We start from the raw sequence: 26,718 nt of genomic DNA, 5'->3' as shown, positions 1-26,718 counted from the left end.
TAAAAACATTCATGCGTAAAGCACTTTTCATGCATACAGAGTGGTGTGGAGCTGGTTGACAGCAGTATAACCTGTTCCACTGTAAAGCAGGTATCCGCATTATAAACTTCAAATTAATTCAAGTTACATGTGAATTGTGGTATCTTAACCTGGAAATACAGCCTGCACTTATAGATCATTTGACAACCTAATTTATTCCGTAACAAAGCAAGAAAATGACAGCCTCGATCTAATAGTGATTTATATTACTCAAACCATTCGGCACTGATTAACAAAAGAAAATGTACTGTTAGCAGTTTAATATATGCTTGTTGGTGAAACTGTTTTGATTTGGTGTCAGTCAACTTTACTGAACTGGTGGCTCCTGACTCACACAGTCAAGATTTTTTTGATTGATGAGAATGGCTGGATCTTGCAATTTTCCCAGTTTATTTGCTGTGACTTCACCTTGTCTTCTCACTTGCAGATCAGCTTGACATCATCTCAATGGCTGATTTGACCATGACACCCGATGAAATTGAAATAGAAATGACACGAATCCAGCGGCTTCGGGAGGTGTTGGTCAGGAGGGAATCGGAGCTCCGGTTTATGTAGGTATTTGGACATCTGATTCACTGTAAAACCATGTGCGTAATACGCGTGTTATTTCTCCAGGTAAAATACAGCATTCAGTGCATGATACTGTAGAAGTTCGGTGCATTAACATTGTTCTGCAGCACCATCTTTCTTATTCATACTTTATTATATTTAAAGATTTCACATGCACAGTGTTTACTGTTTTATATCCACAAAATAACATTTTAAACAGAAATGTAAACGGTAATACAATGGTGCAGTGCATTGGGCATCAAGCTACTGCACCATGGAATGTTATATCTACACTGTGATATATTCAATACTGAGTAGAGTCCAAGCATTTCCCTACAGGGAACGAAGGAAGATTAAGTTAAGTGCTGAATGTGATGACATGTTCCATTTCTTCACCAAGATGAGCACAAAAAATTTACTTTAAAAAGAAAATTAAAATGCTCAAAAAAATAAGCAACTGGGAGATACATGTACTGTTTTAAAATGGTTACTTTGCTTACTGATACATGCATACCTCAACTCAAATAATGGTATTCTTCATTCTGGCTCAATCAGCAGCCACATTTAACATCTACATATTTGACCCCATGAATAATGAATATGTTCACATATAGTTGGAAATAATCTTCTTATGTGGCTAACTAGCTGTTCAGGCTTTGACAGTGCACAGAAGTTTGTAATTATGATTGAAAGAAAAGATAACAACAGCTATGCTGCAGCAGATTTAAACGTGGAACAGATGTCAAATTGGACATATAAGCCTGGATATTACTGGGAGTGGTGTCATCCTAAAATAATAGAAGGGTTCACGCTTCTGTTAAAATGGAGAGGAGTTTGATAAACATGTGCTAAACATTTGTATGCTAACTTCACTCTCAGTAATTTCCAGACTACTGTTTTAGAGTGTTTGCTGCATTTATGAATATTTTATTTATTTAAAATGTACATTGGCAGAAAAAACAAAGTTACAGGATGCGGGTAGAAAGATGTATGATCTTTGTCAGCTCACACAAAAGCAGACGGTTCCGATACATGCAATGCACATTTTTACAAGTTTCAGGCCTGCCGTAGGTATTCTTTTGGGCTGGTCACTCCCAGAAGTGGTCTGACATCTTACATTCAGAAGTATGTCTCTACTGCACAGTATCTAATTATAATTAATAGCACAACCTGGGGCTGCAACAATGGGACAGCTGCATGGTCTGAACTGGATATTGTATCTTTCAGACATGCCTTCACGTACGCTTCTCTAATTTTTAAGATATACTGAGAAGCACTTTGTAATATGATGCCAGATACTAATCATGAATAATAAAACCAGAAATGCTGGAAATACTCAACAGGTCATGCAGCATCTGTGGAGAAAGAAACAGAGTTAACATTTGGGAAAATTAGAGAGGTACCAAGTTTTAAGCAAGTGCAGAAGCCGGGAAAGGAGGGAGGGGAGGAAAGAACAAAAGGGAAGATCTGTGATAGGGCGCAAGGCAAAAAGGGATGGTAATGGGACAATAAAAGATGGGTCTAGAGGAACTGAAAATGACAAAAGCAGAAATGGGAGCAGTGGTTATAATCTGAAATTGTTGAGCTCAATGTAAAGTGCATAATCGAAAGATGAGTTGCTGTTCCTCGAGTTTCTGTTGCGCTTCATTGGAACCGTGTAGGAAGCCGAAGACAGAGAGGTCAGAGTGGGAGTGGAGCAGAGAATCTACTTGGCTTTAATGGGGAGATTATTTTAGACAGTGAGGACAAGATCGAGTTAGTGAATTAAGACCCTGAATAATCAAAGACTTTATTTAGTAGTTTAGACCTTCATTGACATTAAGAGTATTACACAGTTTAGCAAGTATGTGATCAGATAATGAGTTTTCCAGGTGATATACTTTTCCATCTGGTGTAAGATTAGTGGAGAAACACTATGGACTCAGACGTTCGAATACTTGTTGAACATATGAGAAACATCTATGTTTTATGAATGATTACACACTTGGTCTCAAAAGTTTAGTGCTGTGTATCTAGGTATTATGTTGAAAGTCAGGTACAACAGAAAGTGATGTTTGAGAAATGTGATTACATTGATACACATTCAAGGCAGAGACATCTTATTCACGGAACAAGATACAAAAAACATTCTGTAAATAATGGCCGGGAATTTACTTTCCGGGGTGGGCGATGTCAGTGGTGGGTCGTGGGCCCGCTGCTGTCTCCACCTCGCTGCCTAAAATGAATTTACGTTAATAGGGCTTGTAATAGGGCCCACCCATCATGTTTCCCGGGCCAATCAGAGGAAGCGGGTCTGGTGACGTCATTCATGATGCATCTTCAGCCGGTTTCTTTAAAGGGACATGGCCACACTTCTTTTGACATTGCAATGAATGCTGAGACATAACGGCACCCCCCCCGTAATCGTGATGAGTGTGAAAGGAATGGGTTGGTCATTGAAGGGATGCTATATGGTGCTGGTGTGGGGTGGTGCCAACTTGGCGCATCATCTGGCAGCCAGGTTGTACTGTGTAAATCTAGCAATGATGAGGCTCTCCCTGGCCTTCTGGGCAGCAATGTGCTCAGATTCTGATGCCCTCTGTCCTGTGCAGCATCTGGTGATTGTGGAGATGGTTGGTGGTGTTGTTGGTGCTGTTGGTGTGGGGTTCATCGTGGTTTGATTCTGAGGACCAAGGTGAGACGGTATAAATGGCGCCCATGTTGAAGGATTAGATGGCAGATGAAGTACAGATGACAGAAGCGATCTGTCGATGGTGAGTGAGGTAATGAAGTGAGACTGGATGGAGACTTGTGGAAAGACTTTTCTGTCATGGAAATACAGTGAGGATCAGCTTCTGCATGAGAAAATTGATCTCTGTCAGGTGGAAGCTTGTACTGTACATTTGAAGCTGTCCAGTAATCAGCTGGAGCAATGGCCATGGAACTCCCGCCTCAGGTTGACAGATGTGGTCAATGAACAGCTTGGTTCTCGTGGCCATGAAGTTAAAAACTAAGGTAAAAAAGCCTGTTAAAAGGTCTAATAAGTATATTATGATGAGTTTAATTGGGTCACCTGCCACTGCCTGCTGGGTCTGCCCAGCGCTGGGTCTGCTCAGCGCTGACCGACCCGACCATTGGAAACGGCGCATTGCAGCGGGTTGATATTGGGTTCCCGACCCGCTGTCAAAAGAAAACACTTTTCCACCCAACCCGCCACCGATCCCGCTCGCTGACACCCCGGAAAATTCCGGCCAATGTGTCTGCCGTTTCCTTATTCCCCATTAGGGCCTTGGTGAGACCACATCTGGAGTATTGTGTACTGTTTTGGTCTCCTTACCTAAGGAAGGATATACTTGCCATAGAGGGAGTCCAACAAAAGTTCACCAGACTGATTCCTGAGATGGGGGGCTTGTCCTATGAGGAGAGATTGAGGAGACTAGGCCTATATTCTCTAGAATTTAGAAGAATGAGAGGTGATCTCATTGAAACTTATAACATTCTTACAGGGCTTGATAGGGTAATTGCTGGAAGGATGTTTCCCCTGGCTGGGAAGTCTAAAGCTAGGGGTCACAGTCTCAGAATAAGGGTCAGCCATTTAGGACTGAGATGAGGAGAAATTTCTTCACTCAAATGGTTGTGAATCTTTGGAATTTTCTTCCCCAGAGGGCTGTGGATGCTCAATTGTTGACAGAGATCGATAGTTCTTTGGATAGTAAGGGTAACAAGGGATATGGGATAGTGCGGGAAGGTGGAGTTGAGGTAGAAAATCAGCCATGATCTTGTTGATGGTGGAGCAGGCTCGAATGGCTGAATGGTCTACTCCTGCTCCTATTTTTTACGTTCTTATGTTTAATGCTGTTCAATTCAGGGATCATCACTTAACCTTTTTGCGGTTGGGGAAAGAGAATACCCAGGAGGGTCAGTGTGCCTTTTGATGTGATGATACTACCTGTGGTGACGTTGCAATGTTTCTTTCTGTTGTTTTTATTCCTGCCAAGTTTCTCCCCACCCCTCCTGAAAATATTGATTCCTTGTTGGGGCACAGGTACCCGCACTCTCCTCATCTAAGTGGCCATTGTGTAAGTCTAGACAGTGAATGTTGGCAGGCTATGCAACGGTGGAGACAGCCCGGCCAACCCTGCTCCTGTCTTCACCCAGCATCTGCACAGACTTGCAGCTGAGGTTGTTGGATAGTGATCTAGAACAATCTGCTTTTCCTTCTCTAACTCAGGATTGTTGAGTCCAATTGCAATACCCCTCTTATCACCAAGCTGAGATCAGATAATTCAGCAGTGAGCGGATTGAACCTGCGACCTTATTCATCTGCATGATTCAGCAACTCACTGTCTTAATCAACTGAACATTTGTGGGGAGACTAGTGAGGTGTTTCATTGGGGTACGGATTACTGCACTATGTGGTCACCATCACATGGACGTATAGGGGTCAAAATTAAGTCCCGCCATTTTTGAGGCGGTGACACCGGCTGAGTGCTAATTTTAACGCCAGGCGGTAGGTGCCGCCTCAAACTGCAAAATTCAGTTTTGCCACCCAAAGATGAGAGAGCAGCGCTAAAAGTGGCGTTGCACACTCATCCTCGGGCGCCAATGGAGCGGCATCTCAGGAGGCCGACCGAATTTCGCAACGGGAGGCTGCCAGTATGCGATTAAAAAAAAAAAGAAAAAAGTTTCCAACCCTTTCCCTCACCCACAGCCACACTTCCCCACTGGTCCCATTAATACCTAAATGCAAAAATAATTAAACATAACCACGTACCTTGATCCATGGACGCTACTACCCCGGGATCCCTGATGTCCCACCACCTTTCACAGGCTGTACGGACGCCTACCAGTAAGACCACCGTACTCACCTAATATCGCAGCAGCGGCAGCAAGGGGGCGTTGCACGCTCGATGACGTCACTATGTGGGTGGCAGCCGAGCGCGCAGCGGTACGTCTTGCCACTGCCCTCACCGCCCAACTAAATTTAGCGGGAGGCACCAACGGTAAGTATTTAACCACCCGTTAGCCGCCCCTCTCTGGTAGTAATTGGCGGCGTAAGAAACCGAATCTCGACCCCATATTATCTTTGGCTGAGGACAGGGCTACTTTAATCACCACTTTTATTCTGGTTGTTCCTATTTTAGTTACACCATTTTTAAGAAGAACATTACATTAAAAGAATTAGAAGCAAGAGCAGGCTATACAACCCCTCGATAGATCATGGCTGTGCCATTCGATAGATCATGGCTGATCTTTAACCTCAATTCCACTTTTCCACCTGATCCCCATATCCCTTGATTCCCCTCGAGTCCAAAAATCTATCTGTCTCAGCCTTGAATATACACAACGACTCAACATCCACAGCACTTTGGGGGAGAGAATTCCAAAGATTCACAACCTTCCAAGTGAAGAAATTCTTCCTCATCTCGGTCTTAAAAGGCCGGCTCCTTATCCTGAGACTATGCCCTCTGGTTCTAGACTCTCCAGCTAGGGGAAACAATCTCTCTGCAGTTATCTTGTCAATCCCCCTCAGAATCTAATATGTTTGAATGAGATTAGCTCTCATTCTTCTATACTCCAGAGAATATGGGCTCAATCTACTTAATCTCTCCTGTCAGGACAACATTCTCATCCCAGAAATCAATCTAATGAACCTTCATAAGGCAAATATATCCTTCATTAGATAAGGAGACCAAAACTGTGCACAGTACCCCAGATGTGGTCTCACGGAAGCACTGTACAATTGTAGAAAGACTTCCTTACTCTTGTAATAAAGGACAGCATGCCATTTGCCTTCCTAATTGCTTGCAGTACCTGCATGATGACTCTCTGTGTTTCTTGTATTAGGACACCTAAATCTCTCTGAGCACCAACATTTAATAGTTTCTCACCATTTAAAAATATTATTTAATGGATAGTTCAAAGAAATTCTGTTCATTGTAATTGTCTAGTGTTAAAATATTTGATTAGGATGGCTGCCCATAACAATGGATTGATTTCAAGATTATTAAACTGCATGACCGTACAAGATGCAGGAATACATAATGACTAATTTGCATAAGAGGGAAGAAAGGATATCTATAGTAATGGAGCCAAGATTAAATTACTCAAACTCACTGTAATTAACTGCTGTATTTAAAAATATATATGTGACCAAGAGTGGGTTAAACAATTGCAGTACTTTACTTGCACAGATAATGTGCTTCTTGAGCTGAATCAATGGATACAGAACTATTAGAGGCTGATAGGGCAATTTCCCCCCCAAAAGTCCTATCAGACAGTAACGGGGCAATAAGGCCTTTGCGATCAGGGGCAGGCGGCGGGGCTGACCAATCGCAATTGTCCCCAGGCCGGGGAGAGTGGAAACGGGTTCCCGTCGCGCCCCGTGTTTCCGCCCTGCCCGGTGCTCCGACCCGTTGTTGGACGCGCACCGACCCCTTACCGCCCTGCAGCGACCCCTTTTCCGTCCCGCGGGGGAAATTGCCCCGCAAGAGCACGGCAGCCACCGGTCGCTGCCACTGACAGCTTCGTGAGGCGGAAAGCTGCCAGTGGCTGGGCAGTGCGGCCGCCCTTAAAGGGGAGGGCGCACCGCTGCGGTCGCCATTTTGTTTTAATTGTCAGACAACTCCTGAGGCCTCACTAGGCCTCGCAGCATCCCTCTTTAGGTGAAGGGGAGGGACATTGCGACGCATCAGCGCGACGGTGATGGACACCGGCCTGTTCCCGACCCAATCCCAAAAGCGCTGGGAGGCGATGTCAGAGTTAAAGAACCGAATTTTCCGGCTCTTCCCTCTGACTCCCGACGGGAAGTAAATTTCCGGTTAAATCAGAATGCCCTCCCCAATTTCTCGCTGAGGGCAATTTTGGCCCCTCAATGTCTGGGAATAAAACATGATACATTTCTTGAAATATAGAGACAGAGCTGGTTTAGAAGATTACAAAATTAGATCCATAGTTGATGGGTAGAAAATCTAGGCCAAATTTAGGCTTTTCATACAGTTGTGAAACTAAGTGCAGTCTGTAGAAAACATTTGTACTCGTGAATAGGAGGCTGTTGGAAGAAAATAATTAATCTTGTAATAATAAAGGAACCAGATGGCTGGGCTTATAAAACATTACATTAATCTTCCAAAATGTACAGAACAGAATATACAATAGCTGGGTGGAGTTCTAATGTGCTGACTAGACTAACCTTCAGAAGAGTATACCAGCTTCTAGCAGAATGCAGGTTCTTGCAGCCTCAGTAATACACAAGGAAAAATCAAATTTTCATATGTAATTTATTGCTTTAGCTAATCTGTAAATACAGATACTTGGACTTACAGCTCTCTTCACGAACACTATAATGAGAATGTTACTGCTAGTGTACAGGAACTTCAAGATCAAATCGTTGGACTGGCTTACTGTGCTAATTCAACAAAACATGTGGGGATTGACAAGGCTATAGACTGCAACTGGGGAATGGGAAAGTGGTTTTCTTAAAGGAGAAGAAAACTGGGCAGGTGGGGGAGGGGGCAAGAAGGACACAAGTTAAAACAGGCCTGGAAGAATGTAAGAATGCATGGACTGAGAAAGGACCATTCAACTTATCAAACCTATATCTATACAAGCCATGCACAGATTACTTTATCACAGCTTCTAACTGAAGTAATCAATTATTAGCCTAACTAATAACTTTTACTCATAAGATACATTAGTCAACTTTGCCCAGTTCCTCTTCTCAACCTTGCCTCCAGCAATGCAGGACCCATCATGTTTCAGTGGAGTATTTAATCAGTACTCAATATAGCTTCAGTCTTGTTCTTAATTATATGCTTATCTTTGCTCTGGGGCACAGGAAAGTTCCTTCTAATATTTAGCCTCATTTAAGGCTTCTTAATTTTGTGCTTGTCTCCTATAGTTCTGTGCTCCCAGTTCAAGTTAAGTAATCTTTCTAATTCTTGTTTATATCCAATGAGAGCAGGTTCATTTCTATGAGTTTCTCTTTATAACTTAGGGGTGGAAATTCGGTTGCGCCTCAGTTGGGGCGGTGTCCTGGGCGGTGCGGTAAATTTTGCGCCGGAAAATGGTTTGCATCAGCCGCCGCAAAATTCATCAGCTGAGCCCGGAGTTTGGAGCGGGGCGCTAAGGGAGGCTTTGGGGGCTAGGCTGGGTGAGCAGGAGAAAATCCAGAGCTAAACAGCTGCCCTCGGAGCAGAGCCCTGGGGGGGCGGGCAGAAACCTGAAAACAAACCACCAAAAACATTCCTAATACATCGTTCACACCACCACAACATAAATCGCAAAAAAACAATTTTTTTTAAACAATCACACTTACCTGAGGTTGGCATTACTTACCTGACAACAGGTGTTTCCACCAGGGCGCGCTACGGAGCGCTACAGGTCAGGCAGCAACCAAAAATCGAGTCGGTGTCGCAACCTGGGGCGTTGCACATCGACTCGCCTCTCCCGGGCGGTATAGCTCCGCGCCCCCGTCGATACCAGCAACGAATGTCCCAGCGGGGCACTGGAATCTGGGCGCAAGTGCTTTCCGCCGCCATTGCCGCCCTTCCGGGGCGCTAAAAGGGACGGCAGAAAGCAAATTTCCACCCTTTAGAGTCTTAAGTCCTGGAATCCTGCTCATCACTATTCTCTAACCTCTCTCCAGTGCATCAATGTTCTTTTGAATATGTGGTGCCAAAAACTGCATACAGTGACCTTATTTATGAGTTATACAGTGTTAAAATAACTTGTTTCAGTTTATAATGAAGTACATTTAATTACTGTTGTAATACTTTCAGGTTGTGGTCAACAATCAGACCAAAATCCCTTTTTGAAACCTTTTCTACCCTTGCACATCTTGTATGAGATAGTTACGGAACAAGTTGCCTGCTTACTACAAGACTTAAAAAAGGAGGGAGAAAAAGAAACATATATGGGTGCATGTAGGAGGAGGAGGTGCAAAAATAAGTGAATATTGCTGATTTTGCTTGGTAACTTGAATTATTTGTGGTAGGTGTTCATTGTTAAGAATACTATTGCATACCATTGTCTTTGAATACAAAAAAGATTGTTTCAATTTAGTGACTATCCCAAGAAAAATTGCTGCAAACTGTAAAACTAGAGCTCACAGAATAAAAGATTGCTTCTGAATAATGATGTATTTCCCCCATATTATTCGGGGTACAAGGACAAAAGTTGAAGACATCTTCCTATGCTGCTGTTGACTACACTTGTTGGCTCAAACTTAGTATTTCTTAGAGAGAAGAGTCAAACTGCTTTCTAAATAAGCTATTCTATAAGAAAGAAAGCAAGACTTGCATTTATATAGCTGCTTTCACGACCACCTGATGTCACAAAGCGCTTTACAGCCAATGAAGTACGGTTTCAGTGAAGTCACTGTTGTAATGTGGGAATCGTGACAGCAAGCTCCCACAGACAGCGATGTGATAATGACCAGGTAATCTGTTTTTGCTATGTTGATTGAGGGATAAATATTGGCCAGGACACTGGGGATAAACCCCTGCACTTCTTCAAAATAGTGCCATGGGATCTCTCATGCCCACCCGAGAGGGCAGATGGGGCCTTAGTTTAACGTCTCATTGGAAAAACGGCACCTCCGACAGTGCAGCACTCCCTCAGCACTGCACTGGAGTGTCAGCCTAGATTTTATGTGCTCAAGTTCCTGGAGTGGGACTTGAGCCCACAATCTTCTATAGAGAATATAAAAGGGTTCTGATCATCAGTGGATCTTTTAAACAAAGAAAGTTATCTCCATACAAAGAATTCCAATCCACTTTAACATCCTTTCAATTTACAATATACATAGATGACCTGGAAGAGGGGACAGACTATAGTGTAACAAAATTTGCAGATGACACAAAGATTAGTGGGAAAGCAGGTTGTGTAGAGGACACAGAGAGGCTGCAAAGAGATTTGGATAGGTTAAGCGAATGGGCTAAGGTTTGGCAGATGGAATACAATGTCGGAAAGTGTGAGGTCATCCACCTTGGGAAAAAAAACAGTAAAAGGGAATATTATTTGAATGGGGAGAAATTACAACATGCTGAGGTGCAGAGGGACCTGGGGGTCCTTGTGCATGAATCCCAAAAAATTAGTTTGCAGGTGCAGCAGGTAATCAGGAAGGCGAATGGAATGTTGGCCTTCATTGCGAGAGGGATGGAGTACAAAAGCAGGGAGGTCCTGCTGCAACTGTATAGGGTATTGGTGAGGCCGCACCTGGAGTACTGTGTGCAGTTTTGGTCACCTTACTTAAGGAAGGATATACTGGTTTTGGAGGGGGTACAGAGACGATTCACTAGGCTGGTTCCGGAGATGAGGGGGTTACCTTATGATGATAGATTGAGTAGACTGGGTCTTTACTCGTTGGAGTTCAGAAGGATGAGGGGTGATCTTATAGAAACATTTAAAATAATGAAAGGGATAGATAAGATAGAGGCAGAGAGGTTGTTTCCACTGGTAGGGGAGACTAGAACTAGGGGGCACAGCCTCAAAATACGGGGGAGCCAATTTAAAACCGAGTTGAGAAAGAATTTCTTCTCCCAGAGAGTTGTGAATCTGTGGAATTCTCTGCCCAAGGAAGCAGTTGAGGCTAGCTCATTGAATGTATTCAAATCACAGATAGATAGATTTTTAACCAATAAGGGAATTAAGGGTTACGGGGAGTGGGCGGGTAAGTGGAGCTCAGTCCACGGCCAGATCAGCCATGATCTTGTTGAATGGCGGAGCAGGCTCGAGGGGCTAGATGGCCTACTCCTGTTCCTAATTCTTATGTTCTTATGTTCTTATGTTATGTCCTTTCGTTTTTCTGCCTTTTTTTGGATATTTTGTTCAATGCATTCAGATGATGTTATTCATCGAACAGTATTGGACAAATGATTGATCCAAACAGTGCAAGGGAAATAAATTAATACAACAGGAATAAAGTTGAGGTAATGACATTGGCTAGAGCAACTCTATGTGCGGTGAAGTTACTGCATGGTTACATTGTCCAGCTGAACGGTTGTTTTGGTGTTAAGGCTACTATTGGTGTAATGCCTACCACTTCACATAGGATTAATTATAATGCAAAATTACCAATGGCTAAAACAACAATCTCGGTGAGTTTTTAAGGAATGTGGAGGAGACTGTTCTGATTAAAGCAAGTTAACCTACAATTTTCTGCATCAAATTGCCTCATGCTCCACATGACTTAATCACAACCGAAGTAGGTTTTTAGCACTGTTAGCTCACACTGACTCAGCAATGTCCCATGTTAGTGGAGTGTTTGCTATAGTTATTAATAATTTACAGCAATGGAGAGATCAGAGGAAAGGGAAAAGATTATTCCTTCTGGAAAATGTATTGGCCACAGCCTGACTACATGTTTCATTTTCATCTCAGCAGAGATGTGTTCATAGATGTGTATCTTTTGCTAAATGCTGACCGAGAATTAGCTTGTTTAGTATTCACCTTCTTACCTGTAACTGAAGCTAGAAATTGTTTACATTGCAAACTGCTTCCAGGCATCACTAGCATCTCACACCTCACTATATCACGAAGCATCCACCAAAGCGCGCATGGGGCGTGGGAGACAGCACCAAGAAATTGGTGCTTTTGGGCCCTGTCCTGAGTCCAGAAAACAGACGCAGATGGCTCCCAATTTCTACCACATTGTATTTAAATATAGCACTTTTGATGTAAACCTATTTCTAAACTAATGAGAAATAATTATGATTTAATGTAAAAGAATAATGAAGCGAAAGTTGGGCATTGATTTAAACATTAAAGTTTAGCTGTGAGGAATATATGACGCAACAAACACTGTCTATGGTGATTAAATAGAAAATAAAATAAGAGCTCTATCTTAACAGCCTCTTAGTGTTTTTATGTTATAAGCTACCTCATTTCCAATTAATGGACATGCTATGGATAGCTAAAGATCGTTACTTGTGCTCTTAACAATGGACAATGTAAGTGGGAAAGCATGGATAGATCACTGTGGCTGAAAGAGAGATGATCCAGACTGGGACCTGTGGGAGCGCAAGCCTATATTTCTGAAAGGCTTTGCTTCGGCGCAGTTTGGAGAAATCGAAAGGGTTAAAAGTTGAAGATTGTAGTTTGGATTAAAACAGAGGATGTTTGGACCGAAACAGGCTGCTGGACGATATGGAGCCATGTAGCCATTCAAATGTGTCTATCGGATCACCTGTGTGTTTACAGTACTTCATGGCGGGAGTCGATTCATGGCAGTGAGACTTGACTTCAGGATAATGAGTAGCTGGTCATTTATCTGTATGTTAAGTATTTGAGTGTACCTTTGCTACTATGATCTGGTTTTTGTATAGTAGCTCAGAAAGCAGTTAGTCGTGATTTCAGGACAATGCCATTTTGATTCTACATCGTCTGCATGTTAATTGTCTAAATGTACTATGCAAAGAATCAAGAGTTCAAAGGCTTTTTTGGTATAAAGATGAGAGTTTGACACACACATATTAGTCACTAGACACTGGACATTCGGAAGGTGCGTACCTCACAAGCAGCCACTAGAAATTGGAACAAGCAGAAAGTTGGCTTGTGAAGTGTTTGTGTCTCAGTAGCTTTCATACTTGGTTTGTATAGTATGAATGTCTGAATAAAAGAACTGATCCTGCCATTTACTACAACTGAGCATGTATGTAATTCAACGCTTAAAGCAACGAAATGAAAAGAGCAAGAAAGCTGTACAACAGGACCCTTTAATGCAGAAGAATGAAACATGAATTTATTCTGTGATTCATGATGATAGAGTCAGGAATCTTCTTGTCATTGCAATTTTCTTGGAATCATTTTTCTGGTCCAGAGATTTGTCTGGATTGAAAGGATGGAGCGTTCTCGAAGTGACTTGAAAATTGTTATTACCCCCTCACTCCTCCATATACTTGGAAACTGTGGGCTGCCTAAGTAAGGGAAATCATATGGTGAAGTGGCTCTATTCTAAGCCAAATATCTTTACAAGTTTATAAAGCAGTAAGACAGGTGCCTAACTGGGGACAGTTAACCCACCCCTGACAAGTTGTAGTCAAAGCGTTGTGAACTCCAGCTCCTCTTTCGATAAGGTGGCATTTATTTACCTGTTGGCTATTCATAGCTGAGATAATATAAATCTTGATCTTACATTTATTTCATGATAACCTACCTCATTTATCAGGTTTAACTATATGTACTGCATTTCTATTACTGTATAAATAGCCATGGCATCAGTGTTTATTCAGTAAAATTTATGTAATTGAGTTTAAGATGGAATTTCCAATCTAAGTCTGCCCATGCTATGATCACACTAGATACAAAATCACAACATACAGCTACAGAACTAATGACATCATATAACCCCAAAGATGCCTTCTTCTTAGGCAGTCCCTCGGAGTCAAGGATGACTTGCTTCCACATTTAAAATGAGTTCTCACGTGACTGATGAGTCCGATGCAGGACCTACAGTCTCTGTCACAGGTGGGGCAGACTGTGGTTGTAGAGATGGGTTGTCCTGTGCTCCTTCCGCTGTTTGCGCTTGGCCTCCGCTTGCTCCCGGCGAAGAGACTCGGTGCCTTCCCGGATACTTCTCCACTTGGAGCGGTCTTGGGCCAGGGATTCCCAGGTGTCAGTGGGTATGTTGCACTTTTTCGTGGAGGCTTTGAGGGTGCCCGTGAAGCGTTTCCTCCGCCCACCTATGACTTGCTTGCCATGTCAGAGCTCTGAGTAGAGCACTTGTTTTGGGAGTCTCGTGTCAGGCATGCGGGTGATGTGGCCCGTCCATTGGAGCTGATCAAACGTGGTTGCTTTGATGCTGGGGATGTTGGCCTGAGCCTATCCTGCCAATGCATTTGCAGGATCTTGCGGAGGCAGTGTTGGTGGTACTTCTCCAATGCTTTGAGGTACTTGCTGTACATAGTCCATGTCTCTGAAGCATATAGGAGAGCGGGTATCTCTACTGCTCTGTAAACCATGAGCCTGGTGCCGGGTTTGAGGTCCTGGTCTTCAAAGACTCTCTTCCTCAGGCAACCGAAGGCTGCACTGTCACACTGGAGGCAGTGTTGTACCTCGTCGTCGATGTCTGCCCTTATTGATAGTAGGCTCCCGAGGTATGGAAAATGGTCCACGTTGTCCAAGGCCTCGTCGTGAATTTTGATAATCGGGGGGCAGTACTGTGTGGTGGGAGCAGGTTGGTAGAGGACATTTGTCTTACAGATGTTTAGTGTAAGGCCCATGCCCTCGTACGCTTCAGTGAAGGTGTTGACGATGGTTTGGAGTTCAGCCTCCGAGTATGCACAGACGCAGCGTCATCTGCGTACTGTAATTCAATGACAGAGGATGGGATGACCTTGGATCTGGACTGGAGATGACGGAGGTTGAACAGTTTCCCGTTTGTTCTGTAATTAGCTCCACTCCAGTGGGGAGCTTACTGAGGGTGAGATGGAGCATTGCAGCAAGGAAGAATGAGAAGAGCCTTGATTGACCCTGGTCCATATGTGAATTGGGTCTGTGGTGGATCCGTTGATCAGGATCACGGCTTGCATGTCATCGTGAATCAGGTGGAGGATGGTGACAAACTTTTGAGGGCAGCCGAATTTGAGGAAGACACTCCATAATCCCTCATGGTTGACAGTGTCGAAGGCCTTTGTGAGGTCAAAGGGGTTGGTGCTGCTCCCTGCATTGCTCTTGAATTTGACATGCGGTGAAGATCATGTCCATTGTGCCCCTTAGTGGGTGGAATCCGCATTGCGACTCTGGGAGGAGCTCTTCAGCCTCAGGAAGAAAGTGATTGAGAAGGATTCTTACAATGACTTTCCCTGCAGCAGACAGCAGGGAAATTCCTCTGTAATTAGCGCAATCGGACTTGTCCCCTTTCTTGAAGATGGTCATGATTACGGCATCTCTGAGATCCCCTGGCATGCTTTCCTCCTTCCAAATAAGAGAAATGAGTTCAAGTATTTGTGCCAATAGTGCATCTCCACACTGTCAAAGCTATGCGAATCCAATCAGTTTTTTGCTATAATTTCTAGTGAACATTAAGAGGCTGATATTTCACTCCCATCTGTTAATATCGCGGGTATGCACTGGCAAATGGAAATCCAGGATCTTAGCCTTGTGCCTGTAATGCACTATTTGCCCGAGACTGGGTTTTCCAATAGGACTACACTGGAGGCTTCTTCTGCTCCATGGTGCATTCATTTTAGGGTGTCGGGGTGGGCGGTCTCCTTGCTGCTTGGGAAATATTGATTTGTTGCCCCATCGGTGGGAGGCCAGTGCTGTTTGCTCTTAAAAGTTGGAAGTAGTCTTAAAACAGTCCAGCCAAAACTTTCGATAAGATTAATCCTCTTCTGGTGTAATATTTGGTTTATTGCCATTAGAGCATTGCTTGCTTTTTGGATTGGATGTTTATTTGCTCATTTTATACGTTTTCAAAATACTTAACCTGACTGTTCTTGCTTCTCCCTAGACATTAGAAATTGACTGCCTCTTCTCACCTTAATACATCTACGAAAACAACAAAAATAACTTGCATTTATATAGTGCCTTTAACTTAGTCAAATGTCCCATGGCGCTTGATAAAAGCCTAATTTCAAACTTTGCCAGCAACAGGAGTCCAGATGTCACTTGAAGAAGCTGCATCTGCAGATTTCTGCACTTGTCCATGAAATTCAATTCCCTACGCTCCCATTGCATGATGCAAATCGTGCTGGGAGCACAGTAGCTGCATGTACGCGAGGGGGACAGCAGAAAACCCAGGGCAGTGCTTTCTATGCGTTGGCAATGTGAAATGTGCCAGGTTAAATGTGCTGGTGCCACTGGTGTACCAAAAGCAGAATTTAAGTCCCGAAGTAACCAGAATGCCATGTTTTAAAACTGCATTTTGAAAAAAGGATTTATTCCCATTATTATTTTGCCATTCTGCAATAAGCAATGTCCTTGCAAAAGATAAGGATAGTTGACAAAACTCGGCTTCCCGTGTCCTAACTCGCACCAAGTGCTGCTCACCCATCACCCCTGTGCTCGCTGACCTACATTGGCTTCCGGTTAAGCAGCGTCTCGATTTCAAAATTCTCATCCTTGTTTTCAAATCCCTCCATGGCCTTGCCCCTCCCTATCTCTGTAATCTCCTCCAGCCACACAACTCCCCCCCACCGAGATGTCTGCGCTCCTCTAATTCTGCCCTCCTGAAGATCCCTGATTGTAATCGCTCAACCATTGGTGGCCGTGCCTTCTGTTGCCTAAGCCCCAAGCTCTGCAATTCCCTGCCTAAACCTCTTTGCCTCTCTACCTCTCTTTCTTCCTTCAAGACGTTCTTTAAAACATAGCTCTTTGACCAAGCTTTTGGCCAGCTGCGCTAATTTCTACTTATGCGGCTTGGTGTAAAATTGTTTTATCGCATAATATTCCTGTGAAGCGCCTTGGGACGTTTCACTAGGTTAAAGGCGCTATATAAATACAAGTTGTTGTTGTTGTTCTCCTTATAACATGGCCAGATGCACACTCTGGGTTCCAGCTGACTGGATGATAGGAGTTATCTCCATCTCACCAATATTTCAGCAACTGCTATGACCAGTCAGCAGGAAGTGTTAGAAGCTAACTCAAGATGGAGCTTCTGCCAACTTCCCTTCCATCTGCTAAATATCTACTGAGATTTCTCCAATTGCTGATGACTTTTATTTATTTTGGCATTTTGCAATCAGCAATGCTCTGCCAAAAGAAAAAGATAGATGCCAAAAGCCACTGCCAGACATTTGAGTCAAAATCAATTCACTGAATCCAATGACAAATAAACATTTGCAGGATCAAGAGTCTGTACAAAGCCCTGGACTTTCACAACAGTAGCATAAAACTAAATTTTGCTTTTGACTTAGAATCATAGAATGGTTACGGCACAGAAGGAGGCCATTCGGCCCATTGAGCCCGCGCCGGCTCTCTGCAAGAGCACTTCAGGTCGTCCCACTCCCCCCGTACTTCCCCCGTACCCCTGCAAAAATAATTCCTTCAGGTACATATCCAATTCCCTTTTGAAAGCAGTGATTGAGTCTGCCTCCACCACCCTTTCAGGCAGTGCATTCCAGATCCTAACCACTCGCTGCGTAAAAGCTTTTTTTCGAATGTCGCCTTTGGTTCTTTTGCCAGTCACCCTAAATCTGTGTTCTCTGATTCTCAACCCTTCCGCCAATGGGAACAGTTTCTCTCTATCTACTCTGCCCAGACCCATCGTGATTTTGAACACCTCGATCAAATCTCCTCGCAATCATCCCTGCTCCAAGGAGAACAATCCTAGCTTCTGCAGTCTATCCACGTATCTGAAGTCCCTCATCCCTGGAACCATTCTCGTAAATCTTTCCTAAGGTGCAGTGCGCAGAATTGGACACAATATTTTATTTGAGGCTGGACCAGTGTTTTATAAAGGTTCATTATGACTTCCTTGCTTTTGTACTCTATGCCTCTACTTATGAAGCCCAGGATCCTATATGCTTTTTTAACTGCTTTCTCAACCTGCCCTGTCACCATTCAACGATTTGTGCACATATACCTCCAGGTATCTCTGTTCATGCACCCCCTTTAGGATTGTACCCTTTAGTTTATATTGTCTCTCCTACATCTTCCTACCAAAGTATATCACTTTGCACTTTTCATCTGCCACGTGTCCGCCCATTCCACCAGCCTGTCTGTGTCCTATGGAAGCCTATCACTATCCTCCTCACTGTTCACTATACTTCCAAGTTTTGTGTCATCTGCAAATTTTGAAATATTTCCCTGTACATCTAAGTCCAAGTGATTAATATATATTCAGAAAAGCAATCGTCCTAGTACCGACCCATGGGGAATACCACTGTGTAGCTTCTTCCAGTCTGAAAAACAACCGTTCACCACTACTCTCTGTTTCCTATCACTTAGCCAATTTTGTATCCATGCTACCACTGTCTCTTTTATTCCATGGGGTTTAACTTTGCTGGCAAGCCTACTATGTGGCACTTTTATCAAACCCCTTGTACACCACGTCAACAGCATTGCCCTCTCTGTTACCTCATCAAAAAACTCGATCAAATGAGTTAAACACTATTTGCCTTTAAGAAATCCATGCTGGCTTTTCTTAATTAATCCACACTTGTCCAACTTTGTCCGACTGTTAACTTTGTCCTTGATTATTGTTTCTAAATACTTCCCCATTGCTGAGATTAAACTGACTGGCCTGTATTTGCTGAGTTTATCCTTACATACTTTTTTGAACAAGGGTGAAACATTTGTAATCCCCCATTATCACTATTATATAGTTCATGCAGCTTTCTGTAATTTTCCTGCAAATTTGCTTCTCTATATCCTTCCCACTAGTTGGTGGCCTATAGAATACATCTTATGGTGTAATGGCATCTCTATTATTTCTTAACTCTAACCCAATACATTCTATCCTTGACCCCTCCAGGACATCCTCTCTCTCCAGCTCTGTAACATTCTGCTTAACCAATACTGCCACCCCACCCCCTTTCTTTCCTTCCCTACCTTTCCTGAACACCTTATATCCAGGGATATTTAATACACAATGTTGCCCTTTTTTGAGCCAGGTCTTCGTTATCGCCGCAACGTCATATTCATGTGACTATTTGCGCCTGCAGCTTACCAATCTTATTTTACCACGCTTCGTGCGTTTACACACATGCACTGTAAAGCTATCTTAGACCTTGTATTCTCTCTTAGTCTGACCCCATGTAATATCTTACTATTTCTTACTCTAGTGCTATCTGTCTTTTGTACACTTTCTTTCTAATGCTGCATCCTGGTGCCCATCCCCCTGCCAAATTAGTTTAAACCCTCCCCAACAGCACTAGCACCGCAACCACCCCTAACCCCCACCCTCCCTACCACGAGAAAATTGTTCCCACATCTGATGAGGTGCAAATTGTACAGGTCCCACCTCCCCCAGAACCGGCCCCAATGTCCCAGGAATCTAAAGCTCTCCCTCTTGCACCATCTCTCCAGCTATGCATTCATCTACTCTAACCTCCTATTTCTATATAGCTCGTGGCACTGGGAGTAATCCGGAGATTAATACCTTTGACGTCCTGCTCCTAGCTCCCTAAAATCTGTCTGCAGGACCTCATCCCTCTATGTCATTGATATTGATATGGACCACGACTTAATTTACTGACACAAAACAATAACTAGTATCTAAGCTGTGCTAACAAATGATTTTGTTTTCCATTAAGCCATTGCAAGAGCTCTTAAAGTTATATCAGGTCAGTTCAATAAGTGAATTCCTGATGGGTTGACTGAAATGTATTGGTTTGATACCTCCAAGCAGGTCAAACGGTTTTATTTGGAGGATTACTCCGACATATGTTGTGGCTTAAAGGAGTATAATAAATGTTGAGTCCATAACATACTGTCAAGCTGTCATTTTCACTTCAACTTCTGAATTTACTATTTGTCGGGAGTCCAGGTTTGCTAAGCATTCTTTGAATATACTGGGCCTCGAGAAATAATTAGTAGCTTATTCATAAGGGATAACAAATCCTTGCAGCACAATCTGTGCTAACATCAGCAGAACATAAAGAAGAATCTTGAAGTAATATGGCCAGTCAGCAGGAAGTAATATAAGTTAGTGGTGAAACAGTAAAGCATTCATCTCTTCCCTCCACCAATGATGCATTGTTTCAACCCGCTGTATAAGAATAGTTCCAACAGCAGTTGTGTTTAATGGGTTTGCAAGCTGTCTACTTCGAACACTTATTAGTGACAACAAAAATAGCTCATGGCTTTTTGCTTTTTGATAATAAAGACTAGACATTAAGGGCTAGAAATTCGGATTGTTAGCACCACCTGTTAGCACCCCAGAGGGGCACTAACATGGCACTAAGCACCTCCCGCCCGAGCGCCGCGCTGTCAGCTCCTGCCGCGAACTTCAGTGAAGATTTTGTGGCGGCACTGACAGTTTGCGCTGTGCTAGCGCCGCCCACTCAGTGACATTGTTGATTTCTGGATTCTTTTACCTCAATCTGGTTCAGCAAAATTACTGAAACGAATACCGTTTGTGCTTTAAACAAAGCAAGCTTTTATTTAAAAAGCAAATCCCGATCGGGGACTTTATCAGACAGAAGGAATGCAAGTCTGTTCGAACGCACTCACTTCCTACGGACAAAGTGACGTTACATTGTAAAGGGATGATGGTTATACATTTTCGGCAAAAGATAACAAGATAGGGCTAGAGTGACATCCTAGTTCAGCCTATCCTCTTAGATCCCTCTTTCCCTTTGTCCACTCATAAGCCGACCTAAGTATGGTCTGATTTTAAACAAAGACCTTCTGTTAATGTTTCAGGTTAATAACATGATTTAATAAGACCTTGAGGTTTTTCTGCAAGCTGTGGGTTTTGTTTCAATACGCGTTAGTGTTGTAACATTTCGCAGTCTCGAGTCTGAGATGTCATGGCTATTCCTCCATGAATTCTTTGTTAGCTTATACTGTCCCTATACAATTCCCACGTTCTCAACTTCAATGTCTCTATACATTTTTAAACATTCACAACATCACCAAGTGTGCAACCCCTCCGTAGCACTGTGTTTGCAAAATTCAGTTTTTCGCCTGCCGTAGCGCCTGGCACTGAGACCGGCAGGAGAAAGCAGTCGGTCCAGTGATGATCCCGGGGTGATATCGTCCGGAGTGCAAGGTATGTGATGAAATGTCACTTTTTCTACTTTTATTTATTTGTTGCAGTAGTGGGGAAGTGTGGGTCAGGTTTATTGAATTTTTCAACAGGATTTTTTTCTTCATCTTTAGGCGCTAGGATGCCGGCATCCTATCGCCAAAAATTGAGTCGGCCTCCTGCGCTATCGCTCTGTTATTGATTTGAGGAGTGTAAGGGGAAAATGGGAAGGCTTCTCCTCCCACGAGTGGGCCCCCTGATTTCGAGGATCGACGCTCGCCCCAACCCGCGTAACAGCCCCCGGAGTTAGCAGACAGAGACGAATGGCAAGGTATAACGATCTTTTATTACGAATGTCCGGGAACACTTCTCATCACAGCCGCCTGTGAGTGGAGATGCTCTCCGAACAGCACAATCATACAACTTTTATACATTTCAAAAACCCCTCCGTTTCCTGGTAAGACCTCCCTAGATCTCTAATTGGACTACCTTATCAGTGCTACTTCTCTAATTGGACTACCTTATTAGTGCTACTTTGGATTGACAGGCCAAGACCCTCGTGACCACTTTAGGCCGTGACTAGAATGACTTCATTAGGTCAGAATTTGTTGATTTTCCTTGGTGCCCGTGAGTCTGCCTCGAGCCTCTTCACAAGGCCTTATCAATGTCTGTTTAGGTTCTCACATTGTATCCTGTCAGAATATTATTGAATTGATAACTTCTGGAGCCTTGGTACTGGAATGTACAAGGCCAAAGAGAGGCCTTTTACCTCCTTATGGGTCGGTGCAGGAACCAGCACTTTAACCCTTGTCCCGCTGGTACCCCTAATGCCAAATTTTTCTCTTACAAAGAGTAAATGATAAATAAGCCCCCCATCTTTAAGAACTATGGGCTAGAACAGCCACTTTTTTTGTATACTTAACGCCCACTTAACGCCTGTTTTACCGCTGAAATGACGTATAATGCCCATATATCGCCCAACTTGGCACATAATGGAAACTGACGGGCTTTTTTAGGAGACTTATCGGCGAGTGTTATTTTCCCAATGGGCTTAACGGCAAGAAAAAATATTACCGCCCGCCCCTTTTTTGGGGAGGAATCAACAAAATTCGCGAATTCAACACCCATAATATCGCCCAGCGTTATTTTCCGCACGGAATTAACACTGAGATTCAATATTAACACGCGCCCACTGTTTTTTGTCGTAAAGAGCATATTTACCCAAACTAGCGGCCATGGAGATCGCCCATCGTCAATTTCACCACCTCCCACACATATCACCCAGAATATCGTTCACTCAAAAAAACGCCCACAAAAAGTGGAACTAACCGGGACGAACGCCAGTGGTGTGGCTGGCATTTGTTAAATCCCACTCTTATGTGAGAAGCTGATATCTGAAAGATTTGCCTGAAAGAGCGCTGATATGAGTGACAACGCTGACACACTGCTGTGTGTGTGCAGCTCAGACATCAATGGTGCCCATCATCTTGGTGCCAGTTAAAGTTTACGTTGACTGATGTTAAGTTGTATTTAACCCTTTCATGGTAAGGAATCACCAGTGTGTAATGGTCCAGCTATCTGAGACAATGCACAACAAGGTTATGTTCAATAACAAAAGTTTAATACCAACATTGGTCTGAAATCATAAGTATCACAGCCAATAACACCCAACGCCCGCCCGCAACCCACTTTTTCCACCATTGACATAAATCACATGTTCAACATGTCCACCAACACAGAATACAAAGGCAAAGCAGGAACGTGGTCCCCAGCCCTCATACATTGCAACGAATTGCATACACCCAGATGGAGATATAACACAGCCATCACCTGCACACATGCACCTCACAGACTTAATGACGTTTCACTGCAATTCTGCAGGTTAAAAACATAACACACAATTCTGCGTAGCTAGTGATTGCAAAGAAAATGCTGATACATTCAAACACTAGAGTGCTTAATAAACATATTCAAATTTATGTAAACAGCAAAAAAATTCAATATTTTCACATTATGACGTTAAACAACACCTTTCCTTCCCCCCTCTCCTTCTTCTCCCACCTCTACCCCTTCCCCTCCTCGCTCCACGGCGCCTGGCCCAGGAGCTCCTCAAGCGGTGCCTCATTGGGGGGGGTGAAGGCAGATGCATTGGTTGCACGGGTACGGGAGTGGGGGGGTGCCGAGGGGGCAACATTCTCTGATGCAGAAGCAGGATCTTGGTCCTTGCTCTCATCTGTCGTTCACAGTGGTGTTGCGGAACCTAGGGGTGGAGTGCTGCACTTGGGGACCAGTGGTAGGCCTATGGCAGCAGTGTTCCTGGCTATCGCATCCAGGGACTCAGCCATGCGCGAAATGTACTCAGTCATGGTGGCCATCTGTCAGGATATTCCCCCCAATACTTCGATGAGCTGGTCACCAATGTCTACAGTCCTCCTGGACAACTGTATCATCTCTCTGCTGTCATGTTGCGCTCGTGGAACAGACCTGTCGCATCCACGAGGCCTCCGCCGTCCTGGGGACAAATGGGGTGCCCTGTGGAGAGGTGCTTGGGGCCGGCCCTCCAGAGTGGAGGCGGGAATGACCGCAGGACCACTAGATGGCCTTGGGGTGGAATGGCTTCTGGAGCGTGGGGATGTACGTTTTTCGAAGTCCGCGATCTCATCCGTCGAGAACAGACCCAGTGGATTGACAGGTGACAATCGGAGCTCCTCAGCACCAGATGTAGTAGGATCGTCCGCCGACTCCTGCCCCCGCGCCCCCACCTTCTGGCCTCTGTGGCCTTGCCTGGGGCCGCGCTGCTGGTTGAGCTGCAAGACATAAATGAGGTTATTAGAGGAGAAGGGGATGCCAGGGTTACAAGGTGAGTCCAGCGCTACACACAGCATATGCACAACAAAAGCACCACCGCTCTCAAAATCATTGCAGACATCACATTTCATGACCATCAAGACATTGTGCATTGCAATGATTTTCATTAGGCCAGCATTATTTCTATGCCACTTTTAGAAATCATCTATCATATCTGATTGTTCGGATATGAGTTGGTGTGGCATCTATTGACTTTACATCACGTAATGGTGTAAGCTTTACTCACGTGGCAACACTTCAGGGTCTGCAGATGCTTCCGTGGCTGTCCAGGGGTGCTTCCCCACAAGTGCGAGCACTCGCTCCTCCATCTCTGTGATGTCGCTGGGGACTGGTGGCCCCCCCACCCGTTCGCCTCTGCACGGACCTCATCGTTGATAGCTTCTTCTGTAAAAGGTGACAGGACGACATGACATGAGATCATTGCATGATATCATTGCTAGGTACTGTCACAGACACTGATACAACACATAACCGACAGATGTAATCATGATTATTATGATTATTATCACTCTTTACCTAAAGACGTACACCGTGACCGCAGGCTTTGAGTAAAACATTCCCGGTAAAAGTGCAAGACCTCACATCTGCTGATAGTCACTCATGACTGTTACAAATCAAATTATATAAATACATAAGTACATAGAAATCAATGTAATCCTTTTGTGGCTCCCACAAGGTCGTTCCATCGTTTGCGGCATTGGTAGCCCTCACGCACCTCGTTGGTCACTGACAAGACCATCTCTGCTATCTCGGTCCATATCCTCTGGTAGACCTTTGGGGTGGGCTTCCCACGCCCTCCCTGTGTCAAATCACTCCAGCGTAACTCGACCTCCTGCAGGAGGGAGGCATTTGCCTCGTCCAAGAACCTCCTGGCTCTTTTGCGGCCTCCAATGTGCTCCTCTCCTACCTCACTACTCCCTCCAGCTTCAGTCTCCACAGTGTGCTGTGATGCCTCCTCCTCTCCCTCCATTATAGGGCAAATTCGGTCAAATATGTGGCTGGTAACAGTTTAATTTTTATTTGCCTACTTGCCGTGAAGCTCTAAATTCTCCCTCCTTCCTCCCAAAGCAGCCACACCACACCCAGCCACGCCTTCAGTCCCTCTGAGCTCCCTCTCTCTCTGTCTCCTCTTCTGCGTATGTCATGGTGACCCTTGACCTCCAGAATCGCGGGAATCGAGCATTGCCATGCCGTTGCTAAGGACGGCCACACTTTACGGCAGAAGGTCAAAAAAAATTGACGTTACCGCCCATTTGATATCGCTCGCGGTAACGCCCATTTTCAAAAATATAAACGAGGTGTTTTGAGAATGGGTGAGAAGCCAGCGATCTGAAAAACCTTTTTTACCGCCCACGCCAGAATTAACGCCCATTTTTGGGCGATAAGGACAGAAGTGGAGGTTCTAGCCCAAAGTGCCTGAGAATCACTTTCTGGAGTGGCAAGGACACATGGTAATTAGGGCAACGAATCATTGTATGTCCCTGGTCCTAATGAAAGCGATTGTGCAGCATCTTACAAAATTCATCATATTAATTAGACTCTTTTACTGCTTGTTTAATGAAGCAATCAAATTCAATAAGAACAGCAAACAGTTTTAGATTGTTTTGAATTTATTAGCTGAATGTAGTTATTGCCTTGGAACAAAATTCTTTCAGGCTAAACAGTTTTATAATTATTGTAGTAAAATTAATTATACTGATGACCATATGAACAGATTCATTCTGGGCAAAGAGTAGTACAGATCAAACTGACTACTGCATTTCTGCAATCGTGGTATCAAATAAACAGAGAATTGATAGCAATATATATATGTGACAAACAAAGTTGAGTGACTTACACAAATATTAAAGCCATGTGTCATATATCATCAGCGTTAAAAGTTGCCTAAGTATTGTTTACGTGACCTCGCTGTGTCTTCTGTTTACACCGTGGTGATAGTTTTGTTATATAGGGCTAAAATTTGCACTGTTTCCCTGCCCGGTTTCTCGGCAGTATTGGCCGTTTTGTGCGAGAACCGGGTCGGCGAAAAATTCCCCAGCTGAGGCACGGCAGCAGTTTCGAAGTCCCACTGGGGAGCGGACCGCCGGCGTGCAATGTCTACGATCGCCCTGGTGCGATATTTGGCTGAGCGGGGATCCATAGGTAAATATTTAAAACATTTTTAAAACACCCACGGGGATCAGCAGAGCTGGGCAGTAGGTAAGTAGGTCGTGGCGTGGCGGCCCCGACCTGCGAGAAACCATCAGCGGCAGGTCGGGGACATAAAAGGAGCGGCGAGTGGAGGCCCCTGGACAGCGTGGCAACGTACCACTTCAAGGTACAGCGCGAGCCCGTGCAGAAGGGCGACGGCAGCGAAGAGGGATGTCATCAAGGTCCAGGTCGGTGATTGGAGCATGGGCAGGTACAGCAGGAGTGGCGAGGTCGGGGCGAAGGAACCGTGAGAGAATGGAGAGAGATGTGGTCAGGACCCGGGAGAGGCGTGAGTTCAGGCCCAGAAGAGGCGAGGGCCCAGGGGCAGCACGGGCCAGCCCACACTGCGATATGTGTGCGGGTTCAGTCTTGGGTAATCCTTGCCACTGGACCAAGACCTAGCTCTGTCAAGCCCGTGTGGTGGCTGGTGTGCAACGGCCACCACACATTAAAAAAAT

At 44.3% G+C, this 26,718-nt stretch overlaps 1 protein-coding gene across 1 annotated transcript in view; it reads left to right on the top strand.

The window, feature by feature from the left end:
• Nucleotides 1-466: 466 nt before the first annotated feature.
• bmerb1 (bMERB domain containing 1) overlaps nt 467-26,718 on the top strand; it is a 90,669-nt gene continuing 64,417 nt past the window's right edge. Inside the window, exon 1 of the mRNA XM_070856728.1 lies at nt 467-590. Coding sequence (XP_070712829.1) covers nt 487-590 — 104 coding nt within the window. The 5' untranslated portion in view covers nt 467-486. The remainder of the gene's footprint in view (nt 591-26,718) is intronic.

Source organism: Pristiophorus japonicus, chromosome 15 (assembly GCF_044704955.1).
Source record: "Pristiophorus japonicus isolate sPriJap1 chromosome 15, sPriJap1.hap1, whole genome shotgun sequence".
Lineage (NCBI taxonomy): Eukaryota > Metazoa > Chordata > Chondrichthyes > Pristiophoridae > Pristiophorus > Pristiophorus japonicus.
Note: the sequence above shows the minus strand (reverse complement) of the source record. Positions and strands in the feature narration are given on the sequence as shown.